Source organism: Phascolarctos cinereus, unplaced genomic scaffold (assembly GCF_003287225.1).
Source record: "Phascolarctos cinereus isolate Bilbo 61053 unplaced genomic scaffold, phaCin_HiC Scaffold_726;HRSCAF=1367, whole genome shotgun sequence".
Taxonomy (NCBI): domain Eukaryota; kingdom Metazoa; phylum Chordata; class Mammalia; order Diprotodontia; family Phascolarctidae; genus Phascolarctos; species Phascolarctos cinereus.
In genome coordinates this window covers 212,314,173-212,328,121 of record NW_027556098.1, presented here as the reverse complement: position 1 = coordinate 212,328,121, position 13,949 = coordinate 212,314,173, and the positions used below count along the sequence as shown (strand labels likewise).

The following is a 13,949-nucleotide window of genomic DNA, read 5'->3' as shown; positions in this document are numbered from 1 at the left end:
AATTTTTTTTGTAGGGCAATTTAACTTTCTTGTCTGGAAAATACAATTAAAAGAGATAAAATCTTTAAAATGGTAACCTTTTTTCACTCAGTTTTAGGACATAAAAAGTCATTACAATATTTATCAGAGCAAAAATATAGCAGACACAAAGGGCAAAAATGCAGCTAATGACTAGGTTTTCTGAACTTCCGAATTAGTCTGCTCTGACCAGCACGGTAGCTGTTATAGATATAAGTTGGTTCTTTGCATTCAGAGAAACTAAATGTTTTGGACCTCCCTGACCTCCCCGTAATGGCAAAGAGAGACTAAGAGAAAAAAAAGAAGGAAAAAAAGAAAAATTTAGGCGTCTTTGCTGATAGAAAAGGGTTTTCTATAGTTTGATCCTTGGGATTTCTTAGCTGCTGATCAAAATGGATGAGATTTAAGTGCTATCCATATAACCGTCTATTTCTTGCTATTAATAGGCATAAGGGATTGTAAATATTGCCACCAACTGGCCTTTCTTCAACTCATTTCCCCAAACAAGTCAATAACTTCTTTCGGAAAGAGGGCTGTCGGCATTCTAAGTACAGGTCGCCAAACTACAAATACTGTGGAATTTCAGCAAATGCGCCAAGCCCCTCCGGCCAGAGATTTGATAATGAACATGGCCAAGACTTCAAAAAGGTCGAAGAAAGTATCTACTTTCTCCTTCTCACCTTCTCCTCCCATAACTTTCCCCTTTATTTGAGTCTTTTATGGGTACTGCATTATGCGTGTCAACATACAAAATACGATCAATGTAACCAATTCCATTCTTTGAGGAAATATCTCCCTTTTTCTCGCAACTAGGGGACGACAGGAATACTTTTGGCTTTTCTTATGTCCAGGAGTAAGTAGTAGGAGTGTGCAACAAGTAGGCACCGGCCAATCAAAGGCTAGTGAAATGGGTTTGCATGGAAATGGGCTGGACTGAAGGGGGTTTATGCCAAAGTAAAGTGAAAGAAGTGGTGATATTCGGGCCGCTGACCAATATTTACACCACTACCACCATATTCCCATTGGAGCTCTTGTTTCCCTTAGTATAGTGCCTTTAAAATCCCAGCACTAGGCTGCCTATAGAACCCATTCCCGTCTCCAAAGACTGATAGCACTTTCGAGGAACAGTTAAACTAAACTTCTCAAACAGAAATCAGTCTTCTCAGCAGGCGTTTGAATCCTACCCGGAGAGCTGGTGTGTCTTGCTGTAAGCTTTAGTAGCTGGCTATTTCAGAGGCACCGAACTACATACAATTCATTTGGTGAAAGTTCCCTGCCTATCGCCTAGCCCAGGGGAAAGTAAATGTTCTTGGTCCTGTCTAAAGATCGATTTGCTAAGAGTTCTAACCCTAGGGTAGAGGGCGGTGCTGCGCCCATTTTCCTATCAAAGTCGGGCTCCTTTGCTCCAAAGTCAGAGGGACCTCCCAAACCTCACTTCAAAACCTTGGCTTCCTTCTTTGTTTACTACATACGTTGTATCCCATTCACCGCTATGAAAAGAAAGTGAAACAAGTTTTCTGAGAAAGTGGAATTTCTTATTGAATTGGCATCTGTAATGTGAAGGGATGACAAGATGCCCTCAATACAGTAGTTATGGCAATCCTCTGTAATAAATAATGTGAGAAAGAAATCCTTATGAGGTTCGTTGTACTCCTCAAATGACTCCCAGAACTGGAGACAAATGGAAACAAGCACTGAGAGAATTATCGAAGAAGGCAAAATCTGCTCCTAAATTATGGATATGCTTCATGAAGAAACTCTTTGCATTGTGTGGAAGTGCATCTCGACATGGTGAGTCTGGGTGGATATCTCTGATGCCCGACTAAGCATGTTCGCTATCTGTTCAAGTGTTCGGGATAGGGAAAGAGGGCAATTTGGCCCCCACAGGGGCTAGTGCAGTTTGGCGATTTGGGATATGAAGTCCAATAATCCAATCGGGACAAACAACATGTTGTAAAACTAGATTTTTTTTTCTCCTTGAATTCCTTCTTCTCTGTCCCTCTCTTTTATCCAGTCACTTGCAGCCCATGGAGCCAAGGAAATCTGAAAACACCGAATGAAAAATTCAGGCCTCACAGCCTCAGTTACAAAAAGGGACACGGATGGCCCACAACATAATCTGCTTTTTGGTGCTGTTAGGAAGCAAACTCCTGGTCAAGGGCTATGGGGGAAGGAGGGAGATGAGAGCTCTGGGAGAAGAGGTGGAAAAGAGAGGAGGAGGTAGAATAAGGGGTGGGTCTAGACTGGGACAGGGTGGGGGGGGGTTGGGAGCAGCTCTCGCTCCCCTGCACCGCCGCCCCCACGTGTCCTGGAGCAGCCAATGACTCAACCCTCGGCAGCCACACTCTACTCTGGAACCGGCCCCCAGCCGCAGCCCCGGCCCCCTCCCAACCTGAACTTCGTTTTTATAAACGTCCCGCAATGATCTAACCTGTTGGAGGGAGGGCGGGAGGGAGGGAGGCACGAGAGAGGGGAAGAGAGAGAGAGTGAGAGAGAGAGAAAGAGGGCGGGAGCCAAAGCGAGTGGGAGGGAGGGGAGGCGGAAAGCCGTTCATCGAGCCATGGTGTCTAGCACGGGGCCCGGGCCGGGGCCGGCCCGAGCCGGGCCATGAGCCGGGCTGTGAGCTGGGACATGGATGGGCTGAGAGCAGACGGCGGCGCGGCCAACGGGGCCGCCCCCTCCTCCGCCGCCGCCACTGCGGGGCAGTGCCGAGGCTTCCTCCCTTCGCCGGTGTTCGGCGCACACTCTGGCCGGGCGGCCGCGGCCGCGGCCGCGGCGGCAGCAGCAGCAGCAGCAGCTTCTGGCTTCTCCTATCCCGGGGCTGCGGAACGCTCCGGATCATCCTCTTCCTCCTCGTCATCCGCAGTGGCGGCGTCGGCGGCGGCGGCGGTGGCTGCAGCGCGTGCCGAAGCACCCCCTACCAAGGATTGTCCCGGCTCCACTCCGGCTCCGACTCCAGCTGCAGCGCCTCCGGCCGCCCCGGCATTGGGCTACGGCTATCATTTTGGCAATGGATACTACAGCTGCCGGATGTCCCACGGCGTGGGGATCCAACAGAACGCACTCAAGTCCTCCCCCCACGCCTCTCTGGGGGGCTTTCCCGTGGAAAAATACATGGACGTCTCCAGCCTGGCCAGCACCAGTGTCCCGGCCAACGAGGTCCCCTCCCGGGCTAAGGAAGTGTCCTTTTACCAGGGCTACACCAATCCTTACCAGCACGTCCCCGGGTATATAGACATGGTCTCCACCTTTGGCTCAGGGGAACCAAGACACGAAACGTACATATCCATGGAGGGTTACCAGTCCTGGACTCTGGCGAATGGCTGGAACAGTCAGGTTTATTGTGCTAAAGACCAGTCCCAGAGCTCACATTTTTGGAAATCTTCCTTTCCAGGTATGCCGAAAGAGAGAGAGAGAGAGAGAGAGAGAGAGAGAGAGAGAGAGAGAGCGAGCGAGCTATATATCCCTATATAATTTTTGTCACCACATCCCCGCTCCTCCCACCCCACCCCCCAATATCGAAGTAGCTATAGCGATAATTCAGGTTGATTAGTGACTTTTTTTTTTTAAAGGCAGTATAGAGTTGGTACGGTTTGTGTCAGGTTCTCCGTTAACTTCAGCTTTGAACCAGTGCCTGCGGATCTGCAGTCTTAATTCTCTCTCTCTCTCTCTCTCTCTCTCTCTCTCTCTCTCTCTCTCTCTCTCTCTCTCTCTCTCTCTCTCTCTCTCTCTCTCTCTCTCTCTCTCTCTCTCTCTCTCTCTCTCTCTCTCCCCCCCCATTCCCTCTGTCTGCCTCTATGTATTTCTGTCTATAATTTATAAATTGGGGTCACTCAGTGGCTATGGGGAAAGAATTGTGCTTTGATTGGGTCCCACTGTTCCATAGGTTGTATTTATTGTCTTAAAAGGGGAGGAAAAGATTTTCCTAGCACTTTTCAGGATAATAATTGCCCCCATGGTGTCTTCAATGCTGCTTTGTAACCAAAGCACATATACACTCACTCACATACACACACACCATAATACCAGGAAATCAAACACATAAGGACATTAAGATGTGCATTTGTGTATGTCCACATAGATATAAGAACCTACACAGAAATTGTCCATGTGAAAACTTCTTAAAAAGACACCGTAAAATTGCAGGCTTGTTAAGATAGCCTTAACTTTGAAGTGCAAATAATCTTTCTTTAATAGTGTGTAAATAATGTGTCCTTGTAAATAATTATAAAATGGAAACAACTGGATATTCTTTATCTCCCTCCCTTTCTCTCCCCGCCCCCCCTCCTTACTTCCCCACGAAAGGCAGGACTCTCGCACTTACCCATTTGCGATTTAAACGCCTGTAATAAAAGTCTAATTTTTCCACATAATGTCGTTTACAATAGGGGATGTAGCTCTAAACCAGCCTGATATGTGTGTCTACAGACGTGGAAGGAAGAAACGAGTTCCATATACCAAACTGCAGCTGAAAGAACTGGAGAACGAATACGCCATTAACAAGTTCATTAACAAGGACAAGAGGAGAAGGATATCCGCGGCCACAAACCTGTCTGAGAGACAAGTGACCATTTGGTTTCAGAACAGAAGAGTGAAGGACAAGAAAATAGTCTCCAAACTCAAAGACAATGTCTCCTGATCCCGAGCCGAGGACAAATATACTTCATTCACAAGCCTTATATTATCTTCGTCCCAGAAACTTTTGGAAAAACTTGAATATATTTAATTCCTCTTCCCACCCCTACACCTCTTCTGTCAGCGACGGCGAAATTTTGTGAATTGTTTTTCGCCCCTCACCGCATTTTGGCTCTAAAACATAATGCTGCCCAACTTGACTTTGTAACTCTTCTTCTTACTGGTTGTTATTGCTCCTGTTGGTTTCTGTTTTGTTTATTATTATTTTTAATGTTCTGTTTCTCCCTCCAGGCCAGTATAAAGGACTGAATATTTTTTAACAGTTCCCGTAATGGATTTCGGATACACTACTCTGATTTCAGTTGTTGTTATTGTTTTTATCACTTGAAATGTTGTGCCAGCACTTGTCCCTATGCGTGTTTTCATAAACCATTGTGGTCGAAGGATTTCAAATCATTCGTGACCTATCATTGGCTTATGAAATCATTAAAGCTCAGCAGTCACTGCAAGGCAAGCGGAAACTCTGCCCAGTTACGTGTTATAAATGTGAAAGTCTATTGGAAACTGAAGGTGCTGTCCTTGTTTTAAAATCACTTAAGAAATAAAACTTGGAGCAATATTGGCAGTAGGAACATCTTTCTGATTTCAGATCTTACTGTTAATTGACAATTTTCACCATAGAGCTTCAATACATATAGTAGATTCTTATGATTTTAACTTAAAATAAGAGTGAAATGTGTCCTTATAAATGCCTTTATTTTTTTTCTGAACCAGGTACAGTGATTTAAAGGGCAGCAGTTTCTAGATTTTATATTTTGCTAATAATCACTACTGTCTTTCCTTCCAGTTAGTTAAGATTGACCTAGTTTATATAAAGATGCAGGCATGTTTAATCATCATTCAGATGTAGGACATGCTGAATAAGTGTGTATACATGTGTATTTTTATCTATAATATGCCCTCATATTAACAAATCTGTTTGAACAAACGCTTTCCCCCTCTCACGGAGGTTCAAAGCTTCTAACAAAAGGGGGGGGGGGGAAACAACCCAGAACTCTAAGTTCCAAGAATAAACTGGTGTTAAGGAAAGTAATAATAAATAATGAATTTCAAAGATTGCATATTTTATATAGCTGAGAGATTATTTTTTTAAGTAACAATGACTCTAATCTGTGATACCAATGCAGTGCTTCAGACATATTGTAATCAATTTACTCCTAGGGAGAAACTTAGCAAATAAACAAACAAACAAAAATCCCATTACTTCCTTTCTATAAATTCTTACTCTATAAAATCTTCATCTTATTATAAAACCGTGTTGTCTTTCAGACTATGCATATTTATTTAATGGCCTGTTTCTCTGAACATGTTGATGACCAGTGTAAGTGGGGAAGACTCACATCAATTCCTCTGTGTTTTCTTCTTTCCTCCTCACTTTTGCTACCCTCCCCTTCCCTCACATTTCCCCCTTCAACTTTAACAGTGATGTTTGAAATACCAGGCACACTTGCCTTGCCTTTAATGATCTTTAAAAAAAAAAAAATCCAGCTCAAAAATATTTCCAATAAAAATTTTCTTCTATTTCAATAGTAACCATGACCTCATTGTTGTATTGTTCTGTATTCAATTACTGTATTTCTTTTCATCAAATAGAGATTTTACCTGGGAATAAAAACCTTCTTTGACTTAGGTCTAATTTGGACAAAAAGGTGGGTATAAATATTGAAGGCTTTTAAAATGTCCCTAATTTGGAAAGATGACATTTGTATCTCCCTCAAAATTGAGGGAATTATACTTGATTGCAAACTATAGAAGGCCCATTTCTGCCTGCAAATGGCAAATGAATATTGAAATCATAATTCAACACCTTAGAAGTGCATTCAGTTGTTAGGCATCAGCGCAACTTTCTCTTCCAAGTCAAAGATTAATTAACTACCCAGGGAAACAGCCTAGGAAGAACTTGATGGCCTTTAGCTGTTAAGCACCAGGCAGAAAATCATCTGGCTTCCTTATTTGTTTTAATTACACATGATTTTAAGGTCCTTGCCCCCTCTTGAGGAACAGGACACTGCATAGTGCCCATGAAAAACAAACTACTTTCATTTTCTTTCCCTCATTTCATTCCCTTTCAATCGACTGGGAAGCAGAATGCTTCATTACCTCTTTCCTCAATTACTGAGCACTTGAAAAAATGCATATATAAATATGTATACATATTTGTAAACAGTGTGGGGAACACACACAATCAATGTTCTACAAGGCTGTTAGCTTTTGAACAAGGCTGTCTCAGGTCCAATCCTTTCAATGAGGGAGGCCATTGATGGAAGCTTCAGAGACATTTTCTATTATTTTCCACTGAGGCATGTGTTTTCATCTTAACATCATCTTGTTTTCTCATGTCCACACTCCAACTTGTTCTTTATCTTTAGACAAAAATATTCACAGCATATATCCTTTAAAAAGGAAGAAAGCAAGCAAGCTATATCGCTTTTTTATACTTCCCAGAATATTTTTGGCCTTGCTTTAGGTTTCAGTTTCACCTCTACTCAAGATCTCTAGTTTGCATCTCAGTTTACTTTAGCAGGACATTGAATTGCAGGCTTGTCTGAGATTAAAACCGCCTTCAAAAGCTCTACAGTGGAATTTGAATTGACGGTTAAATCAATAACAGATGAAGTGTTTGCTATTCATATGCTTTTCTCTTATACCCTGAATTACAGTGGGAGGAGGGAAGGAGAAATTGAGTTAGGGAAGCAGTGGGGTAGGGGGAAGAGATTACATTTTGAATGCATATGGACTTAACTAGTATGTATAACATGTGCATATGGCTGTTAGAGGGGCAATTCTCTTGAAAGTATCCTTCTGAAAGTCTGCAGTTCGAGAGTTTAGCGGATAGCATCTAACTCTATGAGGAAATATACAAACTATATCAACGAAATTAAAGAGACAGTGGACTGTATTGTTGTGCGTGTGATGCAGTAGTTCCATTAAATGTGCTTAAGAAAGGGATTCAAGGACTCTGCAATTCTGCTTCTACAGCTTCCTGGCTACTGGTAGCTTATCTACCACCTTACAAACTTCGGACTACTCCAGCCTACGCGGAGTCTTCCTTCGTTGCTCCCACACCTCCCCCCGCTCTCCTGGCCCCTTTCAACAGTGCAACGAAGTCGAGATCCTAGGACCGATTCAGTCTCCCACCGTGAGACAGTTGCGCTGCCCTTTACCATTGATCTTGACCGACTCTTTGCAAAATCTCTCAAGACTGCGCGGTAGAATAGAGCTATTCTGCCACCTCCTGGACAACAGAAGGCATTGATTGGAAAGGAGGCTCAGTTCAGCAGCACAATTCTTTCCAATGTCTCACTGTAGCCCTAGCTCGGTCTTGTCCCTACTCCTCACCCCATCCCCGGGACCTAGGCAATCTCCCCCTTTCCCGAGAGGGAGAAAACGTTAATTTCTACCTGAAAACATTTTAAAAACAAACTCAAGAGGGAAATAAACACAAACAGAGAGTGAGGAAGATCAGGAGTGAGGGAAAAGGAGATATTTGCCGATCTCCAGAAAGAAGTTTCTGGAGCTATGAAGTCATCCTGCCTTTGTTTTACCTGTAAACTTTTAATTTCATTTCCTTGCAAAAATAATTTTTAAACACTGTCTTCTCGGGAGCTAAAATCGTACCCACAAACACACATTCCTTAGAATTATAATCAAATTTCTCCAATCCCAAATTTCTTCAGAGCAGGCCCTGCAGCTTTGTACATACACCTAACCCAGGCTTCGGCTTGGCAGCTGAGCCCTGGCCTGATCCTTTTGAGGGCATGGGACCAAGGCCTTCAAGGAAATCCCGCCTATCCTTCCCTCTTGGGCCCCTCAGCCCCTATTATCAAGCTGAGACTAACCAGCTTGGGCACATTTCCTAAGGTTGAAGATGTCAGGTCTGTCCAGGCCTTGGGGAGCAAACTGGAAGGGTGTCCTTTTTCTGAATAAGGATTGAGGGTACAGAAAGTTTCCAGACCATACCCTATCAAAATGCTGCTGAATTAAGCCTTCTGTTCCCTCACCGGCCCGAGGTGAAGGAAGGAGAAATGAGGCAGGAAGAAGAGATCCCTTCCTTCCTAAGGAGATCCGACTTCCAAAGATCTAAAGGGGTCCCCCGGACATTTTTAGGCCAGGCCTCACCCAAGCTCTGAAGACTGAGGAAACCAATGAGTTCCCAAGAGCTGCCCAATTGGTCGACATAATAAACAATAAACGAGCTGAATGGTGGTCAACCGTGCCCTCCAGCGACTCCTGTGTGGTCTTCGCCTTTCATCTGGAACTTTTAACCATTTCAAGCTTGGTTCATGATGAAGCTGTGCCCGGAAAGGAGGTCCCGAAGAGAGCCCTTGGGACTGCACCAGCTTCTGAGCTAAGCCCTGGAAGATGAAAAGGGAGGTGGGGCGAGGGCGGCTTTGTGACAAGGAGATCCCCTTCCTGCCAGAGTGGATCCGACTTTGACTTGGTGGGTCCTGTCCATCCCTTCCTGACCTGGCCCACACACAGGCACAAACAGGGGCAGGGTGGTCACTTTTGGGGGGAACTAATCTCTGCTGGCACATTGGCCCAACTGTCTTCTGTTTAGAAACTGATGTACACCCCAATCCCAACCACTAGATCCACCCTTTGGTTTTACAGATGTAGCTCCATATCATGCAAACCCAATCTTGAATCGCTGGGATTGGAGAGTAATATCTTGAAATTGCCTTATTCCTCGGCTCACTGCCTTTCTTCCCACGGATACCGTGCGGTTCTGTTTTGTTTGGACCGATTTTCTTACCCTCCAGCCACAAGTAAATGCCGGTCCGGATCTTCATTCTGATCACCTCGCTTCTCCCATCAATCAAAGCAAGCTGCAGTCCCTGTACCTTAGTTCGTACCGCGTCACTGCCTGGGGTCTTCCACTCCTGGGCGGCTTCCCATGGATTTGACCATCCCAGTCTCTCTTATTTCTGGGACTCTCCGAATCTCACTCATCTCAACCCTACAAGCCAGAGAACTCTTCCCTGAAGATTCTCGCAAGCCAAAGACCACCCAGCCCCATAGTTTCCTCAGCTTTTCAGTTCCAGCTCTGCCAAGGTGAGAGGAAGGCCCAGAGCAGAAGGTGGAAATGAAGCCGTTTGGAGCAATTAGTGGATCCATCAGTCATCCGTGAGAACTGCTTTGGTTCTTTCCTCTCGAGTTTTTATTTCCCCTCGAGCTTTGGAGGACTTGATTTTCTGGTTTTGTTTTAAAAGCTGACCTGCCTGAGAGATACTTTCCCCCTCTAAAATCCAAAGGAAATTCTGGTGTTTGTGCAGCTACATTCATGAAGGACTCTTTCCAAGACTGGGGCAACAAAGAGATTTCCAACCACACTGGGAAAGCTTCAAATACTCCCAATTTCCCAGTTTGGTAAAGAAAACCCAAAATAGACGAAAGCAAATCCATTTCTAATGTTACAAAGCGTCATTAACTATACGCTGTAAACTTTGGTCAGACTAATGACCCCGGGCTAAGAGAACGATCGTTTGAGCCTTTAAATTAATTAACTTTATGCTGCCTAGCATTAGATAATGAAAGGGAAAATGGACCAGATCGATCTTTTCCAGAATCTCCCAGAAAATGTGCAGATGGTGACTTTTAAAGTGAGGTGATCACCTCGGCCCAGCACACTTTGATGCCACTAATAATGGTTTTTAAATCACTCCTGCGCCCTCTGCTCTGTGGTGTGTTTTGATGTGGATCAGGGCCCGATGGCAGTCCTTACAGAGTAGGAGAGGAAACAATATGGGAAAGCCATGAAAAGAAACACAGGCTCCAAGTAACTAGACTGGGATGAAGAGAAAATAACGCCAATCAGAGGGCCCAATGAAAGTGCCTCATGGAAAGTTGGGCAAATGGTTGGGCTCGCTTTTTTACCCCCCAGTCTTGGGGTCTCGAGACCCAAAGGAGACTCCCAGAACCCTCTCTTTCCACATCTGAAAGCCTCATGTCCCTTTTTCCAGCCGCAGAGTATTAGAAATATCTAATATTCCAAGTGTTATCATAATACTCTTTAAAAAAAAATAGGGTCAGGGGGATGTAGGCGGTGCTGAAATGACCGGCTTTGAAGAACCTGTAACGCAAAGTTTCGTCCAATCGTTTGAGCCTGTCCTCTTATTCCCTGTTGTAACTAAATACTGCTGTTAAGACCAGCTGAAGTCCTTTGTTGGAGATGTGCGATCGCAGTCTCTACAGATCCGGGTATGTGGGGTCTCTTCTGAATTTGCAATCGCCGGATTCCTTCTATTTCTCCAACCTTCGGGCGAATGGCAGCCAGTTGGCCGCTCTGCCCCCCATCTCCTATCCCCGAGGCTCTCTGCCCTGGTCGGCGGCCAGCTCTTGCGCCGCTCAGCCCCCAGGCCACGCTGCCTTCGGCAGCTATACCCAGCCTTACCTCCCAGGTTCCGTACCCCTCAACCTCCACCCCCCGGGCAGCAAAGAGGGCCCAGAAGATCAAGGTAAATACTATGGTTCCGAGTCTGGTTCGAGGCCGGAGGAGCGCAGCCGTCCCAGGCCGACTTTCACCAATGAGCCTAGCCTGGCTCCGGGCGTTGGCCTCAAGCCGGCCAAGTACGACTACTCAGGCATGGCGCGGAGCTTGCACGGGTCAGCGGCTCTTTTGGAAGGGAACCCCTGTGCCGCAGGCTTCAAGGACGACGCCAAGAGCTCGCTCAACTTGAACGTGACAGTGCAGGCGGCCAGCGTAGCCTCCTGCCTTCGACCTTCGCTACCCGACGGTAAATTGCTTTGGATCCGCTCCCCATTTTCCTCTCTTAACCTTCTCAATAGCTCAGGATCCCCCAAATTTTCCTTGCGCCTTGGGGTCCAGGTTATAGGCTGGGTTGCAGAGGGAGGGATGAATGGCGAATGTATTACAGTATTAGTGAAGGGGGAAGAGGGAAGAAAGATCAAGTAGGACTGGGACTAGCTTGGATACAATGTGGGCTGCGGGTGGGGAACAGGACTCCTCAAGTGATAACCCCCCGGGTCTATGTGGGGGGGGACTGTGTTGCAGGATTGCCCTGGGGGGCGGCCCAGGGGAGAGCCCGCAAGAAACGGAAGCCCTACACTAAGCAGCAGATAGCAGAATTGGAAAACGAATTCCTTCTCAACGAGTTCATCAATCGTCAGAAGCGGAAGGAGTTGTCCAACAGACTGAACCTGAGCGATCAACAGGTCAAAATCTGGTTCCAGAACCGGCGGATGAAGAAGAAGAGAGTGGTGCTGAGAGAACAGGCCCTCACTCTCTACTAGCCCTGGTCGCCTCCCGCCCACGGACTTGGCACAGGCTGGGAGCTCTTCACCTCAGAGGTGGGAGTACGGGTGGGAAGGAAGGGAGAATGGAATTTTTTTGGTTTCACCTCGTTCCCTCCCCCTTCTCCTTGAATGATTGTAAAGGACTCGTTTCACACTCATTTCTCCACTAGTAGGAGTTAGACGTGTCTTGGCCTGGCACAACCTTGGCCTTTCCTCTCTTTGCCTTACCCCCAAATGGTTGTGCTGGAGGGCTTCTCGAGGTAGGAGCAAGGGAAGGGAGAAGCTGATCAGCCTCCGACTGGAGGCAGACACAGAAATAAGGAAACCATAAGTCGGGAGAAATCACGGGCTTGGGAATTTCTATCAGGAACCTGCCTTTGAGTTTCGTTGTTCCTGTGCAGTCTTCTCCCTCCTCCCCTCTTCCCACCTGGCAGCAGACGTAGCCATGGCTAAACATATGAAAACCAACGAAGGAAGCCTTTCTTCTCGAGCAGAAAGACCTCCTTGTAAGATCCTACCCCTCCCGAGAGCCTGAGACCCCTGCTGGGGGAGAAGGAGGGAAGTGAGCTGAACATTAGAATTGTTAGAGCAGAGCGGGCCCGGCTCTCGAAACTCCAGCTTCTCTTCCCAGCCGCCTCCGGTCCGACCCAGCCCAGTTAGTGACACAAAAGCTTCCTCCGTATTCAAGGGGCAGTAGGACAGAGGCGGGTCCGAGGGGAGGTGGGGGAGGGATCAGGAGAGAAAGCCAAGGGCGGGGTGTGTAAGGGGTGGGTGGGAAGAAGCAAACAAAACACCTGAAAGATTTAGGGAATCTCTTGATTCTCTTTCTGCTCTTGGGTTTGTGTTTGTGTGTGTAGGTGGAGTGCTTGTGGTAAGACCTAGATAAGCTCGAAGGCTATTATCCACCTCCTTCCAGAGCCTGGGGGCCTGGGGAGGGGAAAAATAGCTTCAATCTTCAGTTCCTGCTGGCAAGAGAGCTACTCCCAGGCTTCCCCCCCCCCATCTCAAGCAACCTAGGCCCACAAGTCAAGTAAAGTCTTCCAGCCTCTGTTCCAGGGCACTGCTCCTCTGTTCCATTAACATGGATGCAGAGTATCTGCCTTAACTGTAAATATGGTTTTCCAGTCACAGTGAGGAAAGAAAGTGCCTCCTTTATTTTTTAAGTCGCTATAATGACTTAAGTCACTATAATGGGCTATTACAAGGAGAGGGAGAAATTAGCCTCTGCAGTAGGGGAGGTGTTAGTGAGGCCTCTTAGCACTCCAGCGTTTAGCTAGACCTAAAATAAAGTCCCAATTACCCACCCATCCTACCCCCTCTCTTAGAATCCTCTCAGCTACTCACAGGCCCCGTGAAAGACAGCTTGCCTGTGCCCAGGCTTTCTCTCCCAGTAGGTGTCTCTGATCCCATTATTCCACTCTCCCCAAACCAGTAATGCAGCCTGGCCCTGGGCCCTAAGCCTTTCTGTCTCTTCTGTTCGCTTTCTCTTGACAGAATCTCTTGCTCTTTCCCTCTTGTAACTCTTATTCTCATAGCTCTCTCTCTCTTTGAGGAGAAAAGCTTTCTTCGTTAGTTTCCCTGACCATATGTACAGTTAAGTGCTACCTTTACCCTAATGTCCTTTCCCAGTTCACCTCCGATAAACTGTGCAGAAACCTTCTATGCCTTAGCAAGGCTTGGGCCCAAGAGCTGGAGAAAATCACTTCCATCCCTTTGCTCCCTCCTTTTCCTTTTCCTTCTCAGACTCTTTTTCCTCCACCTGGGAGGAAGAAAAATATCTGATGGAGTGTAGGGGCTTCCTTCCAGTGGTCCAGTGATTTCTTTTCAATGTGTTGCTCAGCTGCCTAAATGGGGAGTGTTAACCTCAAACACGCTGAGACCCGGGTGATAACGCTCTGAAATCTGTGAATAACCTCAGCTGCCTAAGTAGAATAGTTTAATTTGTTTTGGCTATCTAATAGTGGTTTTGCATGTTTTGT

At 46.2% G+C, this 13,949-nt stretch overlaps 2 protein-coding genes across 2 annotated transcripts; both read left to right on the top strand.

Moving 5' to 3' along the window:
- Window positions 1–2,625: 2,625 nt before the first annotated feature.
- Window positions 2,626–5,173, top strand: HOXD13 (homeobox D13). The gene is made up of 2 exons (XM_020990916.2): window positions 2,626–3,412; window positions 4,407–5,173. Exons 1-2 carry the CDS (start codon window positions 2,626–2,628, stop codon window positions 4,655–4,657), a joined length of 1,038 nt encoding a protein of 345 aa, XP_020846575.1. The 3' UTR covers window positions 4,658–5,173.
- A 5,712-nt stretch (window positions 5,174–10,885) lies between these two features.
- Window positions 10,886–11,967, top strand: HOXD12 (homeobox D12). Its single transcript, XM_020990827.1, has 2 exons — window positions 10,886–11,450; window positions 11,729–11,967. Exons 1-2 carry the CDS (start codon window positions 10,886–10,888, stop codon window positions 11,965–11,967), a joined length of 804 nt encoding a protein of 267 aa, XP_020846486.1.
- The last annotated feature ends 1,982 nt before the right edge of the window (window positions 11,968–13,949 follow it).